Source organism: Herpailurus yagouaroundi, unplaced genomic scaffold, assembly GCF_014898765.1.
Source record: "Herpailurus yagouaroundi ecotype Mexico unplaced genomic scaffold, PumYag 77, whole genome shotgun sequence".
In the NCBI taxonomy this organism is placed as follows: Eukaryota; Metazoa; Chordata; class Mammalia; order Carnivora; family Felidae; genus Herpailurus; species Herpailurus yagouaroundi.
In genome coordinates, this window is record NW_024412388.1 from 35,473,873 (window position 1) to 35,496,806 (window position 22,934).

Genomic DNA, 22,934 nt, shown 5'->3' on the forward strand with positions numbered 1-22,934 from the left:
GTCATTTCCTTAATTCTTTCCTGACCCTCTTCTCCTTTGTGACTATACAGATTTCTACCACAGCACTCATGCACAGTCTTCAGTATCCAGTGGGTCTTTCGTTTGATGAGTAAAATATTTGAGACAGGTTTCTACTCTCAGTGGTGTGCTGGAGGCAGCCTGTTCTGCTTGGGAGAGCTGATTGTTGGTATCTCTTCCCAACTCAGGTGTTTGCTGATATCATTGGCCATAGTGGGAGAAGGTACAGTATGGAAATTGGCAAATGTTACAAATCAGATCACTTATTTTTTTCCTTTGGAAAGCTAGTTGTTAACAACTTATCAGTACACCACTGGTAGCAGTGTACCACAAAATTCTGACCTTTTTTTTTTTTTGGCAATTAAATTTATATATGCATGTATATATCTTAAAACAAATCTTTCTGAAGGTTTTACTATGAAAAACAGCAGGCTTCTGTTCCCCCTACTCATTTCCTTTTTCCTGGAGACAACTTTTGGTCTTTTTGCTGAGTTATTTCAGTTTTTTTGTTTGTTTGTTTGTATTTTAAAGAGAGAAAGAGGGAGTGGATGAGCAGTAGAGGGAGAGAATCTCAAGCAGGCTCCATAGCCAGCACAGTCCGACATGGGACTCAATTTTTCAACTCTGAGATCATGACCTGAGCTGAAATCAGGTCGGACTTTTAACCAACTGAACCATCCAGGTACCCCATTGAGTAGTTCAGCCATTTACCTCCCCGTGTATACATAACAACATGCATATTACTACTTCTTCAGTTTTTAGTTTTAGTTATTATCAATAGATTTCCCACAATGGAAGATGAGGATTTAGCTTTCCTTTCTCTCCCTCTTCCCTCTTTTCCTTTCTATCCCTCATCCTTTCTATATTGTTACAGCATGATTTTGGTCAATAGTTGTTTATTACGATTACATAAATTGTACTTCATATTGTGTACATAGTGAACTGTGACGCCATTTCCTTTCATGTGCAAATTTTTATTTATTTATTTTAAAGTTTATGTATTTATTTTGAGAGAGTGCACAAATGGGGGAGGGGCAGAGAGAGAGACAGAGAGAGACAGAAAATCCCAAGCAGGCTCTGTGCTGTCAGCATGGAGCCCAACATGGGGCTTGAACTCAAGATCATGACTTGAGCTGAAATCAAGAGCTGGATGCTTAACTGACTGAGTGACTGAGCCACCCAGGTGTCCCTCAGGTACAACGTTTTTTTTTTTAAGTTTATTTATTTATTTTTGAGAGAGACAGACACAGTGTGAGTGGGGGAGGGACAGAGAGAGAGAGGGAGAGAGAGAATCTCAAGCAGGCTCTGCACTGTCAGCACAGAGCTGATGTAGGGCTTGAACTCACAAACCATGAGATCATAACCTGAGCTGACACCAAGTCTGATGCTTCACTGACTGAGCCACCCAGGTGGCCACCCCCTACAACTTTTTAAACAGAGTTCATAACTGTTTTGTTTTTGTTAGTATTCTATGCTATTACTAATTCAACCCAAACTTTTAGCCAGTTGTCTAAATCTTTCAAGATGTTTATATGTATTTGGTATTTTATCATTTTCATCTTCCTAAGTTTTTTTGTGGATTCCACTCTGGGCTAACTGCTCTTTATGCTTCATGCATAGTTGTCATTTTTGGATCTGCCTTCAGTATCATGCTATGTATTCTTTTTGCTTTTTCAGAGTTGTATCTTTTGTATCTTGTATCTTTGGTTTATTCTTCATTTGGTGGAACACATCTAGAAAAAACACACTTGGGGCACCTGGGTGGCTCAGTCAGTTAAGGGTCTGACTTCGGCGCAGGTCATGATCTCACGGTTCGTGAATTCAAGCAGCGCATTGGGCCCTCTGCTGTCAGCACAGCCTTCTTGGGATCCTCTGTCACCCTCTCTATCCCTCCCCACTCACTCTCTCTCTCTCAAAAATAAATAAACATTAAAAAATTTTTCTAGAAAAAAAAAGAAAAATCACATTTAACATTTTCCTTGGGTGTAGAATTCTAGGTTGAAATTAGTTTTCCTTCAGAATTTTGAAGGCATTGTTCTATTTTCTTCTAGTTTCCAATGTTGCTACTGATAAGTCCAAAGCCATTCTGGTTCCTGATTGGTTATATAGCACCTATTACTTTCTCTTTGTAACTTTATAGCATGCTTTGTCTCCAGTGTTTTGAAAACTCAAAACGACGTAGATTTTTACCCATTGTGCTGGGCACTTGGTAGGCCTTTTCATTCTGTAAATTTACCTCTCTGTGGGGCATTTTCCTATATTATTTCTTAAATAATTTCCTCCTCTGATGTCTGAACTCTCTCTCTCTTTTTTTTTTAGAGAATTCGTATTCAGATGTTAAACATCCTGAACTGGTCCTCTCGTTTCCTTATCGTTTCTCTTCTATGTTCTATCTCTTTATCTTTTTGCTCTACTTTCTGGGAAATGTCAATTTTATCTTCTAATTCTTTTATTGGGGTTTTCCTTTTGTTATCATAGTTTTAATTTCTTAGAGTTCTTTTTTTGTTCTTTGAAATGACAGGTTGTTTGAAAGTATTTTTCTCTCCCTGCAATCTCTGTTTCTTCTAAGTTGCTTTTTTGTAACTGATTTGTGGATCTTTCATGATAGGCTTTCTTTAGATCTCTGGTAATCTTTGGTTATCTCTTCATCTTTAGGGGAGGATTGTAAAAAAGCTGACTGGAAGCTCTAAGCACATGAACGGAATTTGTCATCCATAATTTTCACTGCAGGGTGATTTGACTGGGTTGTTAGAAATCTCTGATGTAAATAAATTTAGTTTTTCTTCTTGGGGCTAGTCAGAATCTCCAGAGGAGATGATTCCAAAACTCCTGACTGATGCGTTAGGCCTGGTTGCCAGGGTTTGGGAGTCAAGTCGGGAAGTGGGCTTGGGGGAGAACAGATCTTAGTGGCCAATATCCCTATGGTCTCCAATTTTCCTGGTTTATTATGATACTTCCTCCCTCAATCCTATTACTTCCATTAGTCCCTCTTCCTAAAGAGTAAAGGCTTAACCTTTAGCTATGTCCCTACATAGCTTCTCTCTCCAAAATGCTTTCCCCAACCTCTCACTGGCACCTATGAGAGGTATTTCAGCTTTCACTGAACTTGAGGTCTTCCCTTATCCTTCTCTCCTATTAGTTCCTGGACAGAGAAATCAACAGATGTCGGAGCTAGAATCAAGGCTTTAGAATCAGCTCTTTCAGGTTAATCCAGTCTTGTGGTTTTCAAAATTTGCTTTATACATCTGCTTCACATCCCCTAGGAAGGACAAGTGCCCCTTCCCCACTGTATTACAAACACCTGTGATTTTATCAGTTATAAATATTGAGTTTCTGCATAATACTTATTTATTTAAAATGTTTCTTTTTTGAGAGTGCGTGCATGAGTGGGGGTGGGCAGAGAGAGAGAGAGAGAGAGAGAGAGAGAGAGAATGAGCATCCCAAGCAGACTCCTTGCTGTCAGCCCAGAGCCCAGTATGGGGTTCAATCTCACCAACCGTGAGATCATGACCTGGACCAAAATCAAGAGTTGGACACTTAACCGACTGAGCCACCCAGGTACTCCTGCATAAGATTTATTTTAACAAAAAATTCCCTTTCTAAAAAGTCTGAAAGCCATTGCTTTGGTAATACCCCTCCTCTCTTCCACCACCTGTGTTTGCATTATATACAGGAAAAACCTGAGGACCATACAGAGGAAGAATCTTACTAAATATACCATTTCAAGTCTTCTTACTGCAGTTCAGGCTGTTCATAAACCAAGATTTTAGAACACTTTAAAGTGTCTCAAAATGGGGGAAGATTCTCCATAACTTGTAACAAAGAAGCTCTCTTTTAAAAATGGTGCATGGCTTAAATGTCCACTCCTCCTAGTCCCCTGCCTTCTTCAGGGCTGCTCTGAGACACTGAGATAAGGGATGATGACTATTACACATTGGTACAGTGTCATTCTAGTACTGCCAGAGGCTCACTACTGTGGCCATCCCATCAAGTAGCACATCAAAGCAAGGGAAGGCAGCCTCTCTCAGGACCGCAATTGGAATAAGTATGAAAAAGTCGCCAGAAATGTTTTCAGAGACCATGTCTTTATTGAGCCAAAACCAATGACTCAAAGGGCCTAGGCACTTTTCTTTCCTTCGCCTTTTCCCTCTTCTTCCCTTCCTCAAGCTGAGCCCTTTTTTAGGCTGCACTGGCCCCCAAAACCTCCCAGGGATACCAGGAGCCTTTTGCCTTAAGTGGGCACAAGTGGAAACATACCCTTCCTCCACAGTGACTGAGTTCATGAGAAGGCAATTGGTGATAGTCACTCTATCTCTTAGGACACAGGATGAACCAATGACTGAGTGCTTAATGGATGACTTCTCTCCAACTTGCGTATCTGGCCCAATGAGGCTGTCAACTCCAACCTGCAAAAGGCAAATATAAAACCTCGTCCATCCATCTCAACCAACTGCAAATCAACTCCTCAGATCCTCTGAGTTGGGGTCTAATGCAATCTTTCCCCAGAGACACCTCAGCCAAGGGGTAAATATTTCTTAGGGCCACAAGGTCACATAATACCTCTGAGATCAACTCAAACTTACACACAGGCATTTGTGTATATAAATGTGTTCTCTTGAAGAGAGTGCTCAAATCAGTGTAAGAAGAGGGACAGAGATGGAAGGCTCTTGTGTCTGAGTCCCGAGACCCATAATGGACCTTCCTTACAGAATTTGTATGGCTGAGGTCAGCACCTGTTCAGGTAGTCTTGAATGTCTGGGCTAGATGATGATATTTTAGAACCAGAACCCAGCTGGGATTTTCCTGGGACTAATGAGTTTCAGGGCTTGAGAACCCCAATCCATCGTCTCAAGGACATACTTCATTCAGCACACACAGAGACTGTCCCATACCTGCCCTGCCCAAGCTAGCACTTACCAGGTGTTTGCTGACAATCTGGGCTGATGAATGAACCAGTGATTCTTCTGGACAGAGAACTGATAGCAATTTGGGCACCTTGAGGAAAGAGGTTTGGTTACTAAAGACAGACCAGAAAATACCTGAGAACACCTTAGGTAGAACTCAACACCCAATTAGAGATGTAGGGAGTTTTTAGCCACAGCTTTCCTGTTTGGGTGAGGCTGAGCAGGAGGCTGCTTCATTTCCCCTAGGACAAGGATTGTTTATGCAGCAAATTTCAGATGGTCTTATCCTTAGTTTCCTAGCTGAGAATCTCCTCCTTAAAAGTAATGGCATGTCCCTCAACTGGGAGGTGCTAAGACAAGCCTTCAAGAAGCACTTGGGAGAGGCCTACTGAGAACAAGGAGGATTCTGAGTCCTGACCATAGTCATCCCAGGTTCCTGCTCCCCTCCTAGACCAGTGTGGCCATGCATAAAGTGAGAGTTAATATTAGACAATTCCATAATCAGGACAGTTCCTGAGAAGGCATCTATGGCCTTCACCAGCCAAAATAAAATGTTGAAGGTGTTCACACTATTCTCTCTTCAATATGAGAAAACTGAGAAGGCTACAAATATGAATTTTAACTCTGGACCTGTTAGGAACGTGCAAGTAGTGTGCCTACCTGTCATTCTCCGGCATGAGCAGAATGCTGGTCAGAGCACTATGTGTGGTGGCCACAGTGGCTGAAGGACACCTTGCCAGAACTGGCTACACCGGCAATGTGAAGGCTAATACCTCAGCCCCTATCCCTGGGATCTCCTTCTTCTATTATACTTCAACCAAGGCTGTTCAGACCTGTCTACTGCACAGCTCCTGTTGGTACTTCATAGGACACTTCCCTAGTCTCAGGCTATCCATGGACCTGCTTTCAGACTAGCTTGACAGAATCTAGTCATAGAACTGAAGAATGAGTACTAAAAGTCAAATTAAGGAAGGTTTCTAATAGCTCTGATTCTAAGTGGGGGCTGACTTTACTGAGGACTGCCCTGGGTAAACATGGGACTAGGTATGATTTCTCATAAACTCTCTGGCTTGGATTCTCCTGGATCTACAACCAATCCAGGGTGAAGCCAGCTTGAGGCCTGGGGCTGGGACTATACACATTATATAGTGTGGGTCCTGAAGATTCCTGAGCCAAGTTTTCTTTAGGGACTAAATTCTTCTTTTTTTATTTTATTTTTTTTTATTTTTAACATTTATTCATTTTTGAGAGTGAGAGAGACAGAGCATGAGTGGGGGAGGGGCAGAGAGAGAGGGAGACACAGAATCCGAAGCAGGCTCCAGGCTCCGAGCTGTCAGCACAGGGCCTCACGCGGGGCTTGAACTCACGGACTGCGAGATCATGACCAGAGCTGAAGTTGTACGCTCAACTGACTGAGCCACCCAGGCACCCCATAGGGACTAAATTCTAATCCCAATTTTCAACAATATCTTTTATCATCCTACTTGACACGCCCCCTCCCCCCACCCCCAGCTTATACCTGCACTGATAGTTTTCACAGAGTTCTACCAGAAACTGCATCAACACCTAATCTTTTCATCATCTTATCTCTGTTGTCCTTGAATGCCACCCCAGTATAGTTCCCTCAGTCATCTATCTTTTCCTCTTCTCATCTCAACCCTTTCCTTTTCATGTTTCCTTTTCATGGTCTCATCATCCCTCCCTCCTAAAACCTTCTTCCTGTACCTGTATACAACAAAGAGTCTCCCACCCCCCACCCCCATCTTCGGTCTCTTCATTGTTTCATTACTCCACCCCTTGCTTTAACCTTTTAAAGCAATGCTTCCTCTGCAACAGAAGCTGCTCATTCTCCATATATCACAAACTTCAGGGTTAAAAGGAGGAGTTAGTTCTCTAATGCTGTTTCCAGACACTTCCCTCTCATAGACATTCCTTCTTTGAGGCTCTACCATCTGACTACTCGATATTCTATTCTTTTACCTTCTTAGGAACGTCTCCTCTCTGTGCCTATGTTTACTTCATCACAGTACTGATTACACCGTATTTATCTGCTTGTTTATGAAGTACTGAAGATATCCCATGCCTAGCAGAACAAAAGAAAACTTCTGAACCCAGAGGCCAAAGTTAGCCTTTCTGAGAATCTCAGCCCTTCTTTGGAACCAGAGGCTCTACCGCTATGGACTAGGCTCTCTGCTTCCCCTTTTGCTGTAACTGGGTACCCGAATGCTATCCCCTGACATGTCAGGTCTTGCTCAACCTTGGGAATAAGAGGGATTCTGAACAAGTCACTGGGACTAATGAAGAAGTGAGGCACCCACGATTTCTATTCTTTTTTTTTTTTTTAATTTTTTTTTAATGTTTATTTATTTTTGAGAGAGAGAGAGAGAAAAAGAGAGAGTCAGAGTGGGAGCTGGGGAAGGATCAGAGAGAGGGAGACACAGAACCTGAAGCAGGCTCCAGGCTCTGAGCTGTCTGCACAGAGCCCGACATGGGGCTTGAACCCATGCACCATGAGACCATGACCTGAGCTGAAGTCGGGACACTTAACCAACTGAGCCACCCAGGCGCCCCCCATGATTTCTATTCTAAACCCATCCTCTTACCTGTCTGTTTGCTTCCATGTAGAGTCCCAGAGTGCTTACTCGAGAGCAGAGCCCCTCTTTCATGATGTGGACATAGCAGCGCACCTGTGATTTGGACAAGTCTTCCCACCTGTCTCCTCGACAGACATTCCAGCAGGCATCATAGGGAGCAAAGGTCAGTGTATTGTCTTCTTTTATAAAGCTGTAAATATCTTTAGAATAAACAGAGAAAATAGAGGCTCAAGTTATGTTTTCAAAGAGATACAACTCACATCTCTCTCCCTGGAACTCAGTCATGCAGCATGGACCCTGAAGTCCCACTACAACCTGAAAGACTAAGTGAAATTAAAAGAGGCAACATGCTTTCCTGAACATCTGAAAACCCTTAAAAAGGATTACAAAAATCCTTAAAAAGAGATCCTAAAATGGGAATGCAAGCTGGTGCAGCCACTCTGGAAAAGAGTATGGAGGTTCCTCAAAAAACTAAAAATACAACTACCCTACGACCCAGCAGCTGCACTACTAGGCATTTATCCACGCGATATGGGTGTACTGTTTCGAAGGGACACATGCACCCCCATGTTTATAGCAGCACTATCAACAATAGCCAAAGTATGGAAAAAGCCCAAATGTCTACTGATGGATGAATGGATAAAGAGAATGTGGTATATATCTACAATGGCGTATTACTCGGCAATCAAAAAGAATGAAATCTTGCCATTTGCAACTACGTGGATGGAACTGAAGGGTATTATGCTAAGTGAAATTAGTCAGAGAAAGATGAAAATCATATGACTTCACTCATAGGAGGACTTTAAGAGACAAAACAGATGAACATAAGGGAAGGGAAATGAGAATAATGTAAAAACAGGGAGGGGGACAAAGCAGAAGAGACTCATAAATATGGAGAACAAACTGAGGGTTACTGGAGGGGTTGTAGGAGGGGGGATGGGCTAAATGGGTAAGGGGCACTAAGGAATCTACTCCTGAAATCATTGTTGCACTATACGCTAACTAATTTGGATGTAAATTAAAACAAAACAAAACAAAACAAAACAAAACAAAACAAAACAGAGGTCCTAAAAGCAAGTTTGACCAATAATCAAGTACTACTAGGGAAAATGCAATAGAGGGCTCTTGTAAATCATGACATAACATAAGCAAGGGTCCAGGCTTTAGTGACCAGCCATATTGGCTTTGTGCTGCTAGCCTCTATTACCATATCTAGTAGTTGTGCTATGACAGAAATAGCACAAGACTTGGAACCTGAGTTATTTGGGCCCCAGTTTTTCAGCTCATAAAACAACCATGTAAGATCTTTTATTTTATGATAAGAAAACTGGGGCTCATCTCAGGTCATAGAGCTAATAAGAGGGAGAGTCAGATTTCAAATCCAGATTTCAAATCCAAATCCTGATATCTTAACCATCGTGCTATATTGTCTCCATTTATTCATTTGATAAATTTGTTTTTGGAACTCTTACTATGAGCCCAGGACTGGCCAGGGACTAGGCAGGGATATGACAGCAAACAAGACAGACCTTGCCCCTACATCTTGGAAAGGAGACAGCCTGGTTGGCCTCTTGTTGAACTGTAATTGTATACTCCTTCATCTTTCTTTCTTTGACAGAAGAGACTGAGTTTAGTCAGGAGTAGGGCTGCCCAGAGCCTAGAGAACAGACGAACTAAGAAGTGGGGGGCAGAGTTTACTCAAAACAGTCTAGTGAGGAACATAGTCAAACCAGAGCTAGGAACCAGAGAACGGACCTGAGGCATGATTAGCCTGTCCCTGAAGAGCATAAGCGGCAGAGTCTGACTGAGCAAGCCTACCCAGACCTTAGGGTAGGGTGTCAGCTACCCTGTCTTCCCTGGTGGTTAGACAAGACACTGTTGCCTTGAGACAGGCATCCTGCCCAGTTATTCTTTCCAAAGGTGCTGCTACCCCTACCTTACCGCACCAACCCAAACACTGACCTAAGGATTTCAGCTCCTTTTTCTTTAGATCCTCTTCTTTTTCTTCTTGTCCTTGCTGTGAGGAAGCTGAGGAGAACTGTTTTCTTATTAGGTATGGAATCAGTTCACTCCGGATGGAAGTGATTGATCTAGGAAGAAAAAGGGGTCAAATATGAGAAATCTGACTGTCTGGATCCTATGGGATCAGAAACTCTGTGTATGCTAGTAAAAGCCAAATTCCTTCCTGTCATGCCACCATGGGACTGACAGAGATCAAAAGTGACCTGGATTTGGTAGTTCTGGAGAAGCAGAAGATCTAAGTTCTCTATCAGCTTCAGGCTGGAGGTGGGGAGGGTAGTATTCTAAATCTAAGAATCCCTTCCCTGATTTATTCAGAAAATAGTCTTTTACAAAGTCCTATCTACCTGGTGTGTGTGCACATGTGTTTGTGTATGTGCATGTACTTTAACATAGGGCCTTGACTCTTAATTGGCAATAACCCTTGAGAAGGAAGAATGCTCTGGTCTTTTGAAAAAAGTTGTTTAAAAAACATTAAAAAACTTTCTCCATAAAGGCCTTGCATGTCTTCTGTTAATCCTAAATATCTTATATTTTTGGTTCATATTATAAACGGTGACTTTTAAACAGTTATTTTCTTCTTCTTGTTGGTTTTAGAAATTTGATTTATTCTGTATTTTAATCTTATAGCCAATTGCTTCACTAACAATCTTACTAATTCTAGTAATTTATCTGTAGATTCTGACAATCATACCAACTATGAGAACACCACTTTTTTTCTTCCTTTCTAATCTGTAGATCTTTCATTTATTTTTCATGGTCTTACTATATTAGCTAAAATCTCCAGTATAATGCTGACTGGAAGCACTGATCGTAGTAATCTTTACTTGTTCTTGATTTTAAAGGAAATTCTAGTATTTTATCATGTAGACTGATGATTTTTTTTTCATTATCAAAGCTACCATTTATTGTCTTCTGCATGTAGATGTTGGGTTTCATGCTTTATAGCCAACAGTCCACACATATCATAGGTTTTCTGCACATACCTTTTATGTACATAGGTTAAGGAAGTTCTCTTTTATTTCTTTTTTTTTTTTTTTTAATTTAACGTTTATTTATTTTTGAGACAGGGAGAGACAGCATGAATGGGGGAGGGTCAGAGAGAGAGGGAGACACAGAATTTGAAACAGGCTCCAGGCTCTGAGCTGTCAGCACAGAGCCTGATGCGGGGCTTGAACTCACGGACCGCGAGATCATGACCTGAGCCGAAGTCGGATGCTTAACCGACTGAGCCACCCAGGCGCCCCAGTTCTCTTTTATTTCTAACTAGCTAAAAGCTTTCATCAATGACTGGGAATTGAATTTTATTTAAAAAATTTGTTTTATGTCTATGGAGCTCAACATATTTTTTCCCTTTTAATCTGTTATGATGATGAGTTTTTAATTTTTCATTTTATTTTAGAAAGAGAGCATGTGAGCAGGGAAGAGAGGCAGAGAGAGAATTTTTTTTTTAAAGTTTACTTATTTATTTTGAGAAAACAGGGCTCCATCCCATGACCCTGGGATCATGACCTGAGATGAAATCAAGTCGGCCACTCAACTGCCCAAGCACCCCATCATGATGAGTTTTTAAAAAAACTTTTCTAATATCAACAGGTGTATTATTCAAAGACTATATATATGATTTCTGCTCTATACTCCCTTAGAGTAGAGGAATTACAGGTGATTCTTTCATTATTTGTGCAAATTATGAAATTTTACATTTTTAGGACATTTCTAAATTTCTTGCCTCTCATTTTTTTCTCAGCTTCTATGGTACTACTCTCCTGGTTGGATTCAGACTCTGCAAATTTAAAATTCACTCTAGGGGCGCCTGGGTGGCTTGGTTGGTTAAGCGTCCGACTTCGGCTCAGGTCATGATCTCATGGTCTATGAGTTCCAGCCCCACGTTGGGCTTTGTGCTGACAGCTCAGAGCCTGGAGCCTGTTTCAGATTCTGTGTCTCCCTCTCTCTCTGCCCCTCTCCTGTTCATGCTCTGTCTCTGTCTCAAAAATAAATAAACGTTAAAAAAATTTTTTTAAAAATAAAAATAAAAAAAAATAAAATTCACTTTAATGACTAGGTACTTCCCATGCAGATTTCATCTTCCCATCTACTTAACAGTAGGCTTCCTCAGGACGCCTGGGTGGCTCAGCTGGTTGAGTGTCTGACTTCGGCTCACGTCATGATCTCACAGTTCGTGGGTTTAAGCCCCGTATCAGGCTCTGTGCTGACAGCTCAGAGCTTGGAGCCTGCTTCAGATTCTGTGTCTCCCCTCTCTCTGCCTCTCCCCTGCTCACACTCTGTGTCTCTTTCTCTCAAAAATAAATAAACATTAAAAAAATTTTAAAAAAAAGAGTAGGTTTCCTTATGACAGTTGTACTTATTCACCAATGGCTATCAAGGAATTCCTCCAACAAAGTTAACTTCAATTTACTTTCATGTAATCAGATCAGTCGAGGACAGCACTTATGGAAAATCAGATCACAGATCAATGTGTAGAAGAACTTTCAGAACGCCAAAAAAATTCCAGCACTATTTTTATACATTTTTATAAGCAGTAAGCAATCTTGGCCAAGAGCTTTGGAGCTCTCCTTTATTTGGCCTTCCTGGGTCGCAGGAGACATGGTGATTCCTAGAGGGTACTGAGACAGAATGTTGGGTCTAAATGACCAGTAATCTGGAACAGGGAAGAAGGGACCTGATCCTTAGTACAATAAGTATGCTTTTGATTTATACTTAGCAAAGGAATTAAAAGCACAGAAGGGTAAGAGACCAGCACATGATTTTTAGTTTTCTCTCTCATGCTGTAAACTTGTCAGAATTTGAAATCACTAATTTATTTAGGATTTAACAAGCATCTATTAATATGCCATTTACTGTGCTAGGCCTTGGAAATATACTGTTTCTGACTTCAAAGAATTCATAATCCAGTGGACAGCAGCCTGATCATGGATTTAAAAGGAACAGTGTAGAGGGAGATGAGGTTGATCAGGTAGGCAAGGACGCCAAATCATGGAAGCCTTTTGTGGCAGTCTCTAGTCTGGACTGAGAAGCTACTGGTGATTTTTAAGCAAGAAAGTGACATAATCAGTTTTATTTCTTAGTAAGATAATTCTGGTAGCAGTGGAAATAGGCCTGATATAAGGAGACTGAAGACAGGGAGACTCTGAAAGATGAAAATGTGGTTTAATGTATAAGCAGCCCAATAAACTGCTGCTGCATACTTCAAGCCCTTCCCCCACTCCCATTCAAAGAAGCTCTGCAGGCTGACATGGGACCACACAGATGGAGTACAGATAGGAAGGCAAGACAGAGGCAGAGGCTGAGGAGGGTAAGCAAAATTATGAACCCTGGAGCTACACAGTTCATGGTTTTTGTCATTTTTAAAGGATCAAGTCAGACATCTTTGAAAAATTCTGTGTAAGCTGGAAGCTCTTGTATTGAATTTCAATGTGATTTTTCTCCTGATCCTTTGATGGAGATTAAAAATTTCCATATGAATACAAAGAATGAAACAACACTTACTCTTAGCTCTTTTTCTCCCTCTTTAATGCACCAAACCAGTGTGGGTAGCAAATGTTCCTTGGCCCCCTCTGGTGGAAAACAAGTCAGTTCCCTTTGAAGAAATGACAAAGCATGGACAGCTGGGGGATTTCAGAGCCATGATATTTACATTATGGGCCAAACAGAACCATCATGGCAAGAAGCAAGTAAACAAGCCTTGGCACACAGCCCCTTAGGGCAGAGCCCTTTACGGAGATCAGACAGTGATTTAAAGAGAGGACATGAAGCAGTCCTGCCAGGTCCCACCTGCCTCTGCTGGCGCTCAGCATCAGGTCAATCCCCATAATGCAGTTAGCTCAGCAGCATTACAGAGGACAAAATTACTCTTCCTGCTTCCTACTCAAAGTAGAGGCAGCTCAATGCTATGCCAAGAACAGGGATAGGCCACTGTGAACCTTTGTGAACATCCTGTCCTTGGGGCTGAAGATAAGTGGCTGGATCTACTGCCCTGGGCACGGGCAACCTCACATTTCCCATTCCCTCTTATACACAGCCTTCCTAGAAGGATGCCTCATCTCATGAATTATAAGCTTCCAAGAAATAAGAAATCACAAAGGAGAACAACAGATTCTGACTAGCTATAAGCAAACAACTCTACCAAATTAAGAAGACAAAAAATAGTTGCTACCAGTAAGACAAAAGATTAATATCCTTAACAGATAGATAGAAGGGTTCAAAAATACTTTTAAAGAGATAAAAATTAAAACAAGATGCAATTTCTCCCTGAATCAAATCAGCAGATTTAAAATAATTCTCATTACTGATAAGGGTGCTTTGAGACAGTTACTTTCATACAAGGGGAGTCAGAGTATAAACTGGTAAAATATTTTCTGAAAAGTGGCAATACATAGAAAAAGTATTGAAGATAATGAGGGAGTGTGGAGCAAGCTGAGGGCAAAGTACAGGCTAACAGCACCCAGGTGGGATATATGTGATACTCCTTGGACACTCCTGGCTACCCAAGAACAAAGGAAAGGGGTTTAAGTGCTTACCATGGCGATATGGGAAACTATGGCACATGAAAAATTAAATTCCCTTACTCCCTATAGCCCACTGACAAGTCCTTGAAACCGGCAGAGTGACCTCCCTCTAGGAGCTCAGCTGCCTCAATGATGACACTTTGCTAGGGGCAAAAGAGAATCTTGGCTTAGCGTTATCCTGACCCCCCAGGAATCTTTGAGTCTACCTTAACATATAAAAATTCCTTTGGAAACTTCCTTTATCTCAGCTGCCCCAAGATATATGCTGGCAATCATACTCCAAACTTATGGCCCCGTGATATACATCTGAAGAGTCTCATGGCTGAGGTTCTACCAAACGGTAATAAATGGCATTTTCCTAACAACACCTAATTTCTCAAGGTCCTGGAAACCTTGCTTCCAAAATACCTTAGAGACTCACTCTATCCCTAACCCCCTCCCAACCTGAGGGTATATACTCAGTTACCTATCACGACCCCAGTGTAGCATTTCCTGCCACGGGTCCTGTCCTTTCATAAAATCACCTTTTTGCACCAAAGACGTTTCAAGAATTCTTTCTTGGCTATTGGCTCCAGACCAACCCACTATCACCCCCAAAATTTCATTCATATTATTTCACCCTGTAGTTCTATTTCTATAAATCTATCCAAGGAAAACACATTATGCTCAATAAATATTTGCTGAATAAATAATAATCTAATATCATATAGACAAAACTGATTGTAAGAATGTTTTAATGAAAGGAAAATGCTCATGAATAATACTGAATAAAGAAAAAACAAGATATTTTTACAGCATGATTTCAAGTATGTATATGTATATATAAAAATAAACAAAATAATGGAAAGAAATACACTAAAATGTTGTCAGTTATTACACAGTAGAATTATGGGTAATATTTTCTTTTTATATTTTTTGAATTTTCCAAATTCCACAGTCATAGGCCATTCCTTATGTCTTCTTCCCTTACTTTCTGTGCTATCACTCTCTTGATCTGTTCCTATTTCTCTCGGTTTCTCCTAAAATATTTGGTGTTTCTTGGTATTTTTCTTTTTGCCCTCTGATTGTTCTCATGCTATTCGTCTCCCTGAGGCAGATTATCGCTTACTGGCTTCTTTGCTGCTCATTCCCAAATGTGAACCCATAGCCAAGACCTCCCTCCTTTACTTTAGTCCCACATTTCCAGCTGTCTGATGGACCATGCCATTTAGATGACCCACAGATAACTTAAACTCAATGTCTAAAACTGCACCCATCTTCATCCCAAACCTCCCTCACCAACACTGCTTATCTTGCTCGGTGACATGAAGCTTCATTTAGCCACCCAAGCTAGAGATCTAGTAATTACCAGACTTTTCCTTCTTCCTTCTTCACATAACCATTCACCAAACATTGCTGATTTTTATGCCCTAAATCTCTTTCAATAACTGTCAACTCCTCTCCATCTCTACTGCCACCACCTAGCCTAAGGCACTGTTATTCACTTGGATTCCTTCAATGCTTTTAATTGGTCTTACTCCCTCCGGTCTTACCTTTTGAACTCTGTCCTTCATATTGTAGACAGAATACTCTCTCTAAAATATAATCTGATCATGTCTCTTCTTCCTTCTATCCACCCCTGGATATTGTGGTTTTTACTAAAGTACAGATCTGATCTTATCTCCTTAGGGTGTGTTCACTTTGTGAAAATTTATTGAGCCTTAAGATCGCTCTCAAATCTCTCTTCTTGGAAGCCTTTCATAACACTTGTAGGCTTCTATACTCTCACAGCAAAGACAATTATATAACCTTTTTTAATCCATATCATTAAAATTTTTTTTTAAGTTTTTTTTGAGAGAAAGAGTGCGTACAAGTGGGGAGCAAGGGGGCAGAGAGAGAGAATCCCAAGCAGGCTCCGCACTGTCAGCACAGTGCCCAATGTGGGGCTCAAACTCACGAACCGTGAGATCATGACCTGAGCTGAGATCAAGAGTCAGATGCTTAACCAACTGAGCCACCCAGGCGCCCCAAATCCCTATCACTTTGGAGTGTTATGCTAAGAAATTAATATATATCATCTCAAATTCTTACAGCAATTCTCATGGTAGGTACTATTGCCCTTATTTTTATAAGTGAGATAATCAGGGCTTAGAAAGACTAAGATCTTTTTTAAAGTTAATACAGCTTTTATAGTTGGCAGAGCCGAAACTTACTCCATATCTATCCCAAAGCCCATGACTCTTTCCACTATACTATATTAACTAGTACTCTGTTTCCTGCAACCATAGTACTTTCCACAGGATTTATAATTTTTTGCTTATTGTCTTTACAATAGTAAGTGCTAAATAAATATTTATTTGAATAAATATTTCTGAATGAATGTGTAAACAACTGAGTGTCAACCCCCTAGGCTAGAGAGCTGGGAATGATTTCTTCTTCTAATTCTTGGATATAGAAAGTAGAGCTTTCCTGATTTGGAATTGTAATAAACTCTAAATATGTTTCTCTATTACTAATATTACTACCAGTAAAAATCCAACATTTGAGGGGCACCTGAGTGGCTCAGTTGGTTAAGTGTCCAACTTTGGCTCAGGTCATGATCTCACAGTTCATGGGCTCCACATTGGGCTCTGTGCTGACAGCTTGGAGCCTGGAGCCTGCTTTGGATTCAGTGTCTCCCTCTCTCTCCCCCTCCCCTACTCACACTCTCTCAAAAATGAATAAATGTTAAAAAAAAAAATTTAAAAATCCAATATTTGAAAAAATACATAATTATTAGTTCTGATGAAGTCTGATATTTTTAGCATTTTTGCCTTGATTTCTGATTGGGTCCTCCTTGTGGCTACAAGCTTCCAGGGAAGGCCTAAAAATGATGTCCATGGCAAAGGGAAATATTTAGCTACTTTTGCATTTTGTTTTTGTAAGCAAATCAAAAGAGACTTAAAATCCTCTAAGCGTCCTCCACCTCAAGTCAGTCCTTCAAAATATTAATTAGGAAAGAGGTAGAAGAGGAAACGTACTTTTATAGGGCCAGGAACTCAAGTTTGCAGAGCAGAATTTTTTTTTTTTTATATTTTTATTTATTTTTGAGAAAGAGAGAGAGCGAGGGAGGGGCTCTCTGATGCAGGGCTCGAACACCTGAACTGTGAGACCATGAACTGAGCTAAGTCAGATGCTTAACCGACGGAGCCACTGAGGCACCCTTGCAGGGCAGAATATTAAGGGCTTGGGTTTTCTTGCCTCTTTTCTCATCTCTTGCAGAGGAGCTATAATTGGGAAGGTAAGGTGATTGCGAAGTTAACCCATGCTTTCTTCTCAGGCTTCTTTTTCTTTTTGCCTTCAAAGTAAATAGATATATATGGAATAGTAAACAGGACATTATTTTGGATTAAAAGGTACTGATTTTAGTTAAAGCTAGGCACTTGGTATATATACAGTATTCTGTGATACCCTTTTCCTCTTTTTTTTTTTTTAACGTTGATTTATTTTTGAGAAAGAGAGAGAGAGAGCGAGTGCTCAGAGGAGGGGCAGAGAAAGAGGAAGAGAATCCAAAGCAGGCTCCAAGTTTCAGAGCAGAGGCCGACGTGGGGTTCAAACACACAAACTGAGATCATGACCTGAGCCACCCAGGTGCCACTACCCTTTTCCTTTTTAACAAAAATACTGAAAACTTCTATGAGAGTAAATTTTCAATGTTGGTGCTATGGCTTGAGAAAGAAAAACATGTTCCAATCCTACAGGTTGGAAAGACTGTTTAGGCTTATGTCAATCCAATAAACACTCAAAGAATATATTTGGGTATTTATTAAATGTTTGAGTTAAAAAAAAAACTTATGGTAAGGAGCACCTGGGTGGCTCAGTCGGTTAAGCATCTGACTCTTGATTTTTGCTAAGGTCATGATCTGAAAATAAACAGATATTTAAAAAATAAAAATAATTATGGTAAGTCTAACTCACTGTTTCAGAATTTAAAAACAACTTTTTGGGGGCACCTGGGTGGCTCAGTAGGTTAAGCCTCTGACTCCTGATTTCGGCTCAGGTCATAATCTCATGGTCATGAGATTGAGCTCTGTGTTGAGGGCTCCACTCAGCGTGAAGCCTGCTTGGGATTCTCTCTCTCCCTCTCTCTCTGCCCCTCCCCTGCTCTCTCTCTTTCAAAAACAAAAGAAAACAAAAAAACATAAAAAAAATTCCAGACTTGAAGGTATATTACAAAGCTATAGTCATCAAGACAGTATGGTACTGGCACAAAAAGAGACACATAGATCAATGGAACAGAACAGAAAACCCAGAAATGGACCCACAACTGTACGGTCAACTAATCTTTGACAAAGCAGGGAAAAATACCCAATGGGAAAGGATAGTCCCTTCAATAAATGGTGTTGGGAAAACTGGACAGCAACATGTGGATGAAACCTGACCACTTTCTTATATTATACACCAAAATAAACTCAAAATGGATGAAAGACCTAAATGTGAGACAGGAAAACATCAAAATCTTTGAGTAGAACACAGGCAGCAACCTCTTTGACTTAGCCATAGTGAATTCTTACTAAACACATAGGTAGAGGCAAGGGAAACTAAAACAAAAATAACTATTGGGACTTTATCAAGATAAAAAGCTTCTGCACAGTGAAGGAAACAATCAACAAAACTAAAAGGCAGCCTACAGAATGGGAGAAGAAATTTGTAAATGACATAGCTGATAAAGGGTTAGTATCTAAAATCTATAAAGAACTTATTAAACTCAACACCCCAAACACAAGTAATCCAGTTAAGAAATAGGCAGAAGACATGAATACATTTTTCCGAAGAAGACATCCAGAGGGCTAACGGACTCATGAAAAGATGCTCAACATCACTCATCATCAGGGAAATACAAATCAAAATCACGATGAGATACCACCTCACACCTGTCAGAATGGCTAAAATTAACAACACAGGAAATAGCAGCTGTTGGTGAGGATGTGGAGAAATGGGAGCCCTCTTGCACTGTTGGTGAGAATGCAAACTGATTGTAGCCACTGTGGAAAACAGTGTGGAGGTTCCTTAAAAAGTTAAAAACAGAACTACCCTATGACCCAGCAACCGCACTATTAGATATTTACCCAAAGGATACAAAAATACAGATTCAAAGGGATACCTGCACCCTGATGTTTATAGCAGCATTATCAACAGTAGCCAAACTATGGAAAGAGCCCAGGTGTCCACGGATTGATGAATGGATAAAGAAGATGTGGTATATATACACAATGGAATGTTACTCAGCCATCAAAAAGAATTAAATCTTGCCTTTTGCAATGATATGGATGGAGGCAGAGTGTATTATGCTAAGTGAAATAAGTCAGAGAAAGATAAATACCGTGTGATTTCATTCATAGGTGGAATTTAAGAAACAAAAACATAGGGGAAGGCAAAAAGAGAGACAGAGAGGGAAGCAAACCGTAAGAGACTCTTAACAATAGAGAACAGAGTTGACAGAAGGAGGTGAGTAGGAGAGGGGCTAAATGGGTGATGGGTATTAAAGAGGGCACTTGTGATTAGCACTGGGTGTTGTATGTAAGTGATGAATCACTGGGTTCTATTCCTGAGTTCAGTATTACACTGTATGTTAACTGACTGGAATTTAAATAAAAATTGAGAAGAAAAAAATAGATAGTATAAGGACCATGTAATAGCATAAAAAAGGTAAATAAAATGTAGAATGTAAACTATAAAAAAATTTTTTTTGAGTTCTTACTGTGCACCAACTATTGCTCTCAGCTCTTTACAAGTATTTTTCACAAGAATCATAAATGTCAAGTATTATTATTCCCAATTTTTAGATGAGAAAAGTAAGGTTCAGAAAGGTAAACACGTATCAAGATCACACAGCTCAGTTACTAAACTTCTCTTGTCAAAGAGAGTGCAGGTTTTCTTTTCTCCCCAGTTTACCTTATAGCTTTTCTACTTGGTCAGCTATAGAAATCCTCATCTCTGCTTCCACTACTGAAAAATCACATTACTTCTGTTGAGGATGTGAGATGTGAGCTATCATCACATCTCTTTTCATCCCATTTACCAAGCATATACTGAATGTGTTAGCAATCCCGGTAGGTATCTAATCTCAAAAGAATTTGGATTGAAGACATTAACATGTAAACAGCTAAAAAAAACACAACTGAACAAAAAACACAGGGCAGAATATGTTGACTTTCATAGGTGAAAGACAGAAGATTGCCAAAGTGTCTTTCTGAAAGTTGTGTCTACCTGGTTTACTTCTACCCTCCCATCCCTAAAGGAGTCATCATTTCATAACCAGATAATTATAAACGCCTCTTAATTACCTTGAAGGAGCCTCTTTCCCATCCAGCATGGTCTATGTTCCCTTGCCAGGTTGTACTGTTGCTCCTTCCAAAAGGGACTATTCTGTTTGAAGATTTGTAACTCCCTGCTAAACTTTTTTTTTTTTTATTTAATTTTTAAAAATTTACATCCAAATGAGTTAGCATATAGTGCAACAATGATTTCAGGAGTAGATTCTTTAGTGCCCCTTACCCATTTAGCCCATCCCCCTTCTTACAACCCCTCAGTTTCTTCTCCATATTTGTGAGTCTCTTCTGCTTTGTCCCCCTCCCTGTTTTTATATTATTTTTGTTTCCCTTCCCTTATGTTCAACTGTTTTATCTCTTAAAGTCCTCATATGAGTGAAGTCATATGATTTTCGTCTTTCTCTAATTTCACTTAGCATAATGTCCTCCAGTTCCATCCACGTAGTTGCAAATGGCAAGATTTCACTCTTTTTGATTGCCGAGTAATACTCCATTCTGTGTGTGTGTGTGTGTGTGTGTGTATGTATATATATATACATACACACACACACATACCACTTTTCTTTATCCATTCATCCATCGATGGACATTTGGGCTCTTTCCATACTTTGGCTATTGTTGATAGGGCTGCTATAAACATGGGGGTGCATGTGTCCCCTCGAAACAGCATACCTGTATCCCGTGGATAAATGCCTAGTAGTGCAGTTGCTGGGTCGTAGGGTAGTTCTATTTTTAGTTTTTTGAGGAACCTCCATACTGTTTTCCGGAGTGGCTGCACCAGCTTGCATTCCCAACTCCCTGCTAAGCTTTCAAAGCCTTGTACATGCTGCTTCCACCAACCTATTCAACCCCATCTCCCACACCTTTGAGATAAGGCCTCCACTATTCCAGCCAGGAATAAAGAATCTCTCTTGAGTACCATTCTAATTTGTCCTGTGTGCCTTTATACTTTTCCTAATATATTGAAATATATCACTTTTCAGTATAATGCTTTTAATCCCAACGAATCTGACAGGTGAAGGGTAGATGATGGGGATAAAGAGATAAGGGTGTTTTAACAGATCTTGAGATGGGGTGGCAGTTTGAGCTGAGACTGTATCATGCTCTATTGGAACGGGCTCTGGGAAAGTCCCATTTGGCAGAGCTTCTGGCCAGGAGCCACAGAATCACCAAATTAAGGCTTGTCCTCAGGGCACATACCACTGGAGTACACTTGCCAGGTGTGGGAACAGCTAACTGGTGGCCAGATGAATTACAAAGGAGCTACTGCAGCTAGGGTGAAGCTAACTTTGGTGCAAAACTGTCTGCATATCCAGACATCAAAAGCTAAAATCCCATTTGGTAGTATTAAGGAGCACTGTTTGTTGTTGTTGTTGTTATTGTTTTAAGGTGTGATAATGGTATTGAGGTGTTTCTTTAAAAGATAAAGACTTTATATTTTACATATACACATTCAGATATTTATAGATAATAACAATTCAAATAATTACAGATGAAATTACAAAATCATAATGACCTGCTTTAAAATAATCTGGCATGCCAGTGGAGAGATGGGTGGTGACATATATAAAACAACATTGGCCATGAATTGATAATTGTTGAAGCTGTGTGATGGACACATGGGATTTCATTACATTATTGTCTCTACTTCTGCATTCCTGTGAAGTTTTCCATAGTAAATATTTAAAAAAGAAATCACAATTTCTACTACTAGTGCATCCTCTTTCAACATATCAAGGCCAGGGCCTACTTCAAGACAGGGCCTCATTTTCACTTGAGAATAAAAAACAAGCCCTTAGGGGCGCCTGGGTGGCTCAGTCAGTTAAGCTTCTGACTTTGGCTCAAGTCATGATCTCACCGTTTGTGGGTTCGAGCCACACGTCACGCTCTGTGTTGACAGCTGAGCCTGGAAACTGCTTCGAATTCTGTGTTTCCCTCTCTCTCTGCCCCTCCCCTGCTTGTGCTCTGTCTCTCAAAAATAAATAAAGGTTAAAAAATTAAAGAAACAAAAAACCAAAAAAAAACCAAGCCCTTAAAGGCCAAGAGTTAACTTCATTTTTGGAATATATATAGCCCGGACTGGTGACTGGAAAACAGGTCCTGAATCAATAATCAATGACTAATTTTGGCAGCATGTCCCTTGCTATTTAATATTTTTATTTTTATTTATTTTTAAAGTTTTATTTATTTTGAGAGCGAGAGAAAGAGAGAGCGCATGTGAGCGTGAGCATGTGCAGGGGAGGGACAGAGAGAGGGAGAGAGAGAATCCCAACCAGGGTCCACCTGTCATTGCAGAGTCCGATGTGGGACTCAAACCCATGAACTGTGAGATCATGATCTAAGCCGAAACCAAGGGCCAGACACTTAACTGACTGAGCCACTCAGGTGCCCCAAGTCTCTTTGCTATTTAAAAAACAAAGCTCGGGGCGCCTGGGTGGCGCAGTTGGTTAAGCGTCTGACTTCAGCCAGGTCACGATCTCGCGGTCCGTGAGTTCGAGCCCCGCGTCGGGCTCTGGGCTGATGGCTCAGAGCCTGGAGCCTGTTTCCGATTCTGTGTCTCCCTCTCTCTCTCTGCCCCTCCCC

General features: G+C 40.5%; 1 protein-coding gene across 3 annotated transcripts in view; it reads right to left on the reverse strand.

The window, feature by feature from the left end:
* The window catches only part of EIF2B3 (eukaryotic translation initiation factor 2B subunit gamma), a 124,436-nt gene that overhangs the window by 18,081 nt on the left and 83,421 nt on the right, over positions 1 to 22,934 (reverse strand). For all 3 annotated transcript variants that reach the window (XM_040470022.1, XM_040470021.1, XM_040470023.1), the window contains 4 exons: positions 9,479 to 9,606; positions 7,526 to 7,716; positions 4,936 to 5,013; positions 4,276 to 4,424 (listed from right to left, as the gene is read on the reverse strand). In XM_040470022.1, the coding sequence (XP_040325956.1) occupies positions 4,276 to 4,424; positions 4,936 to 5,013; positions 7,526 to 7,716; positions 9,479 to 9,606 (546 nt within the window). The remainder of the gene's footprint in view (positions 1 to 4,275; positions 4,425 to 4,935; positions 5,014 to 7,525; positions 7,717 to 9,478; positions 9,607 to 22,934) is intronic.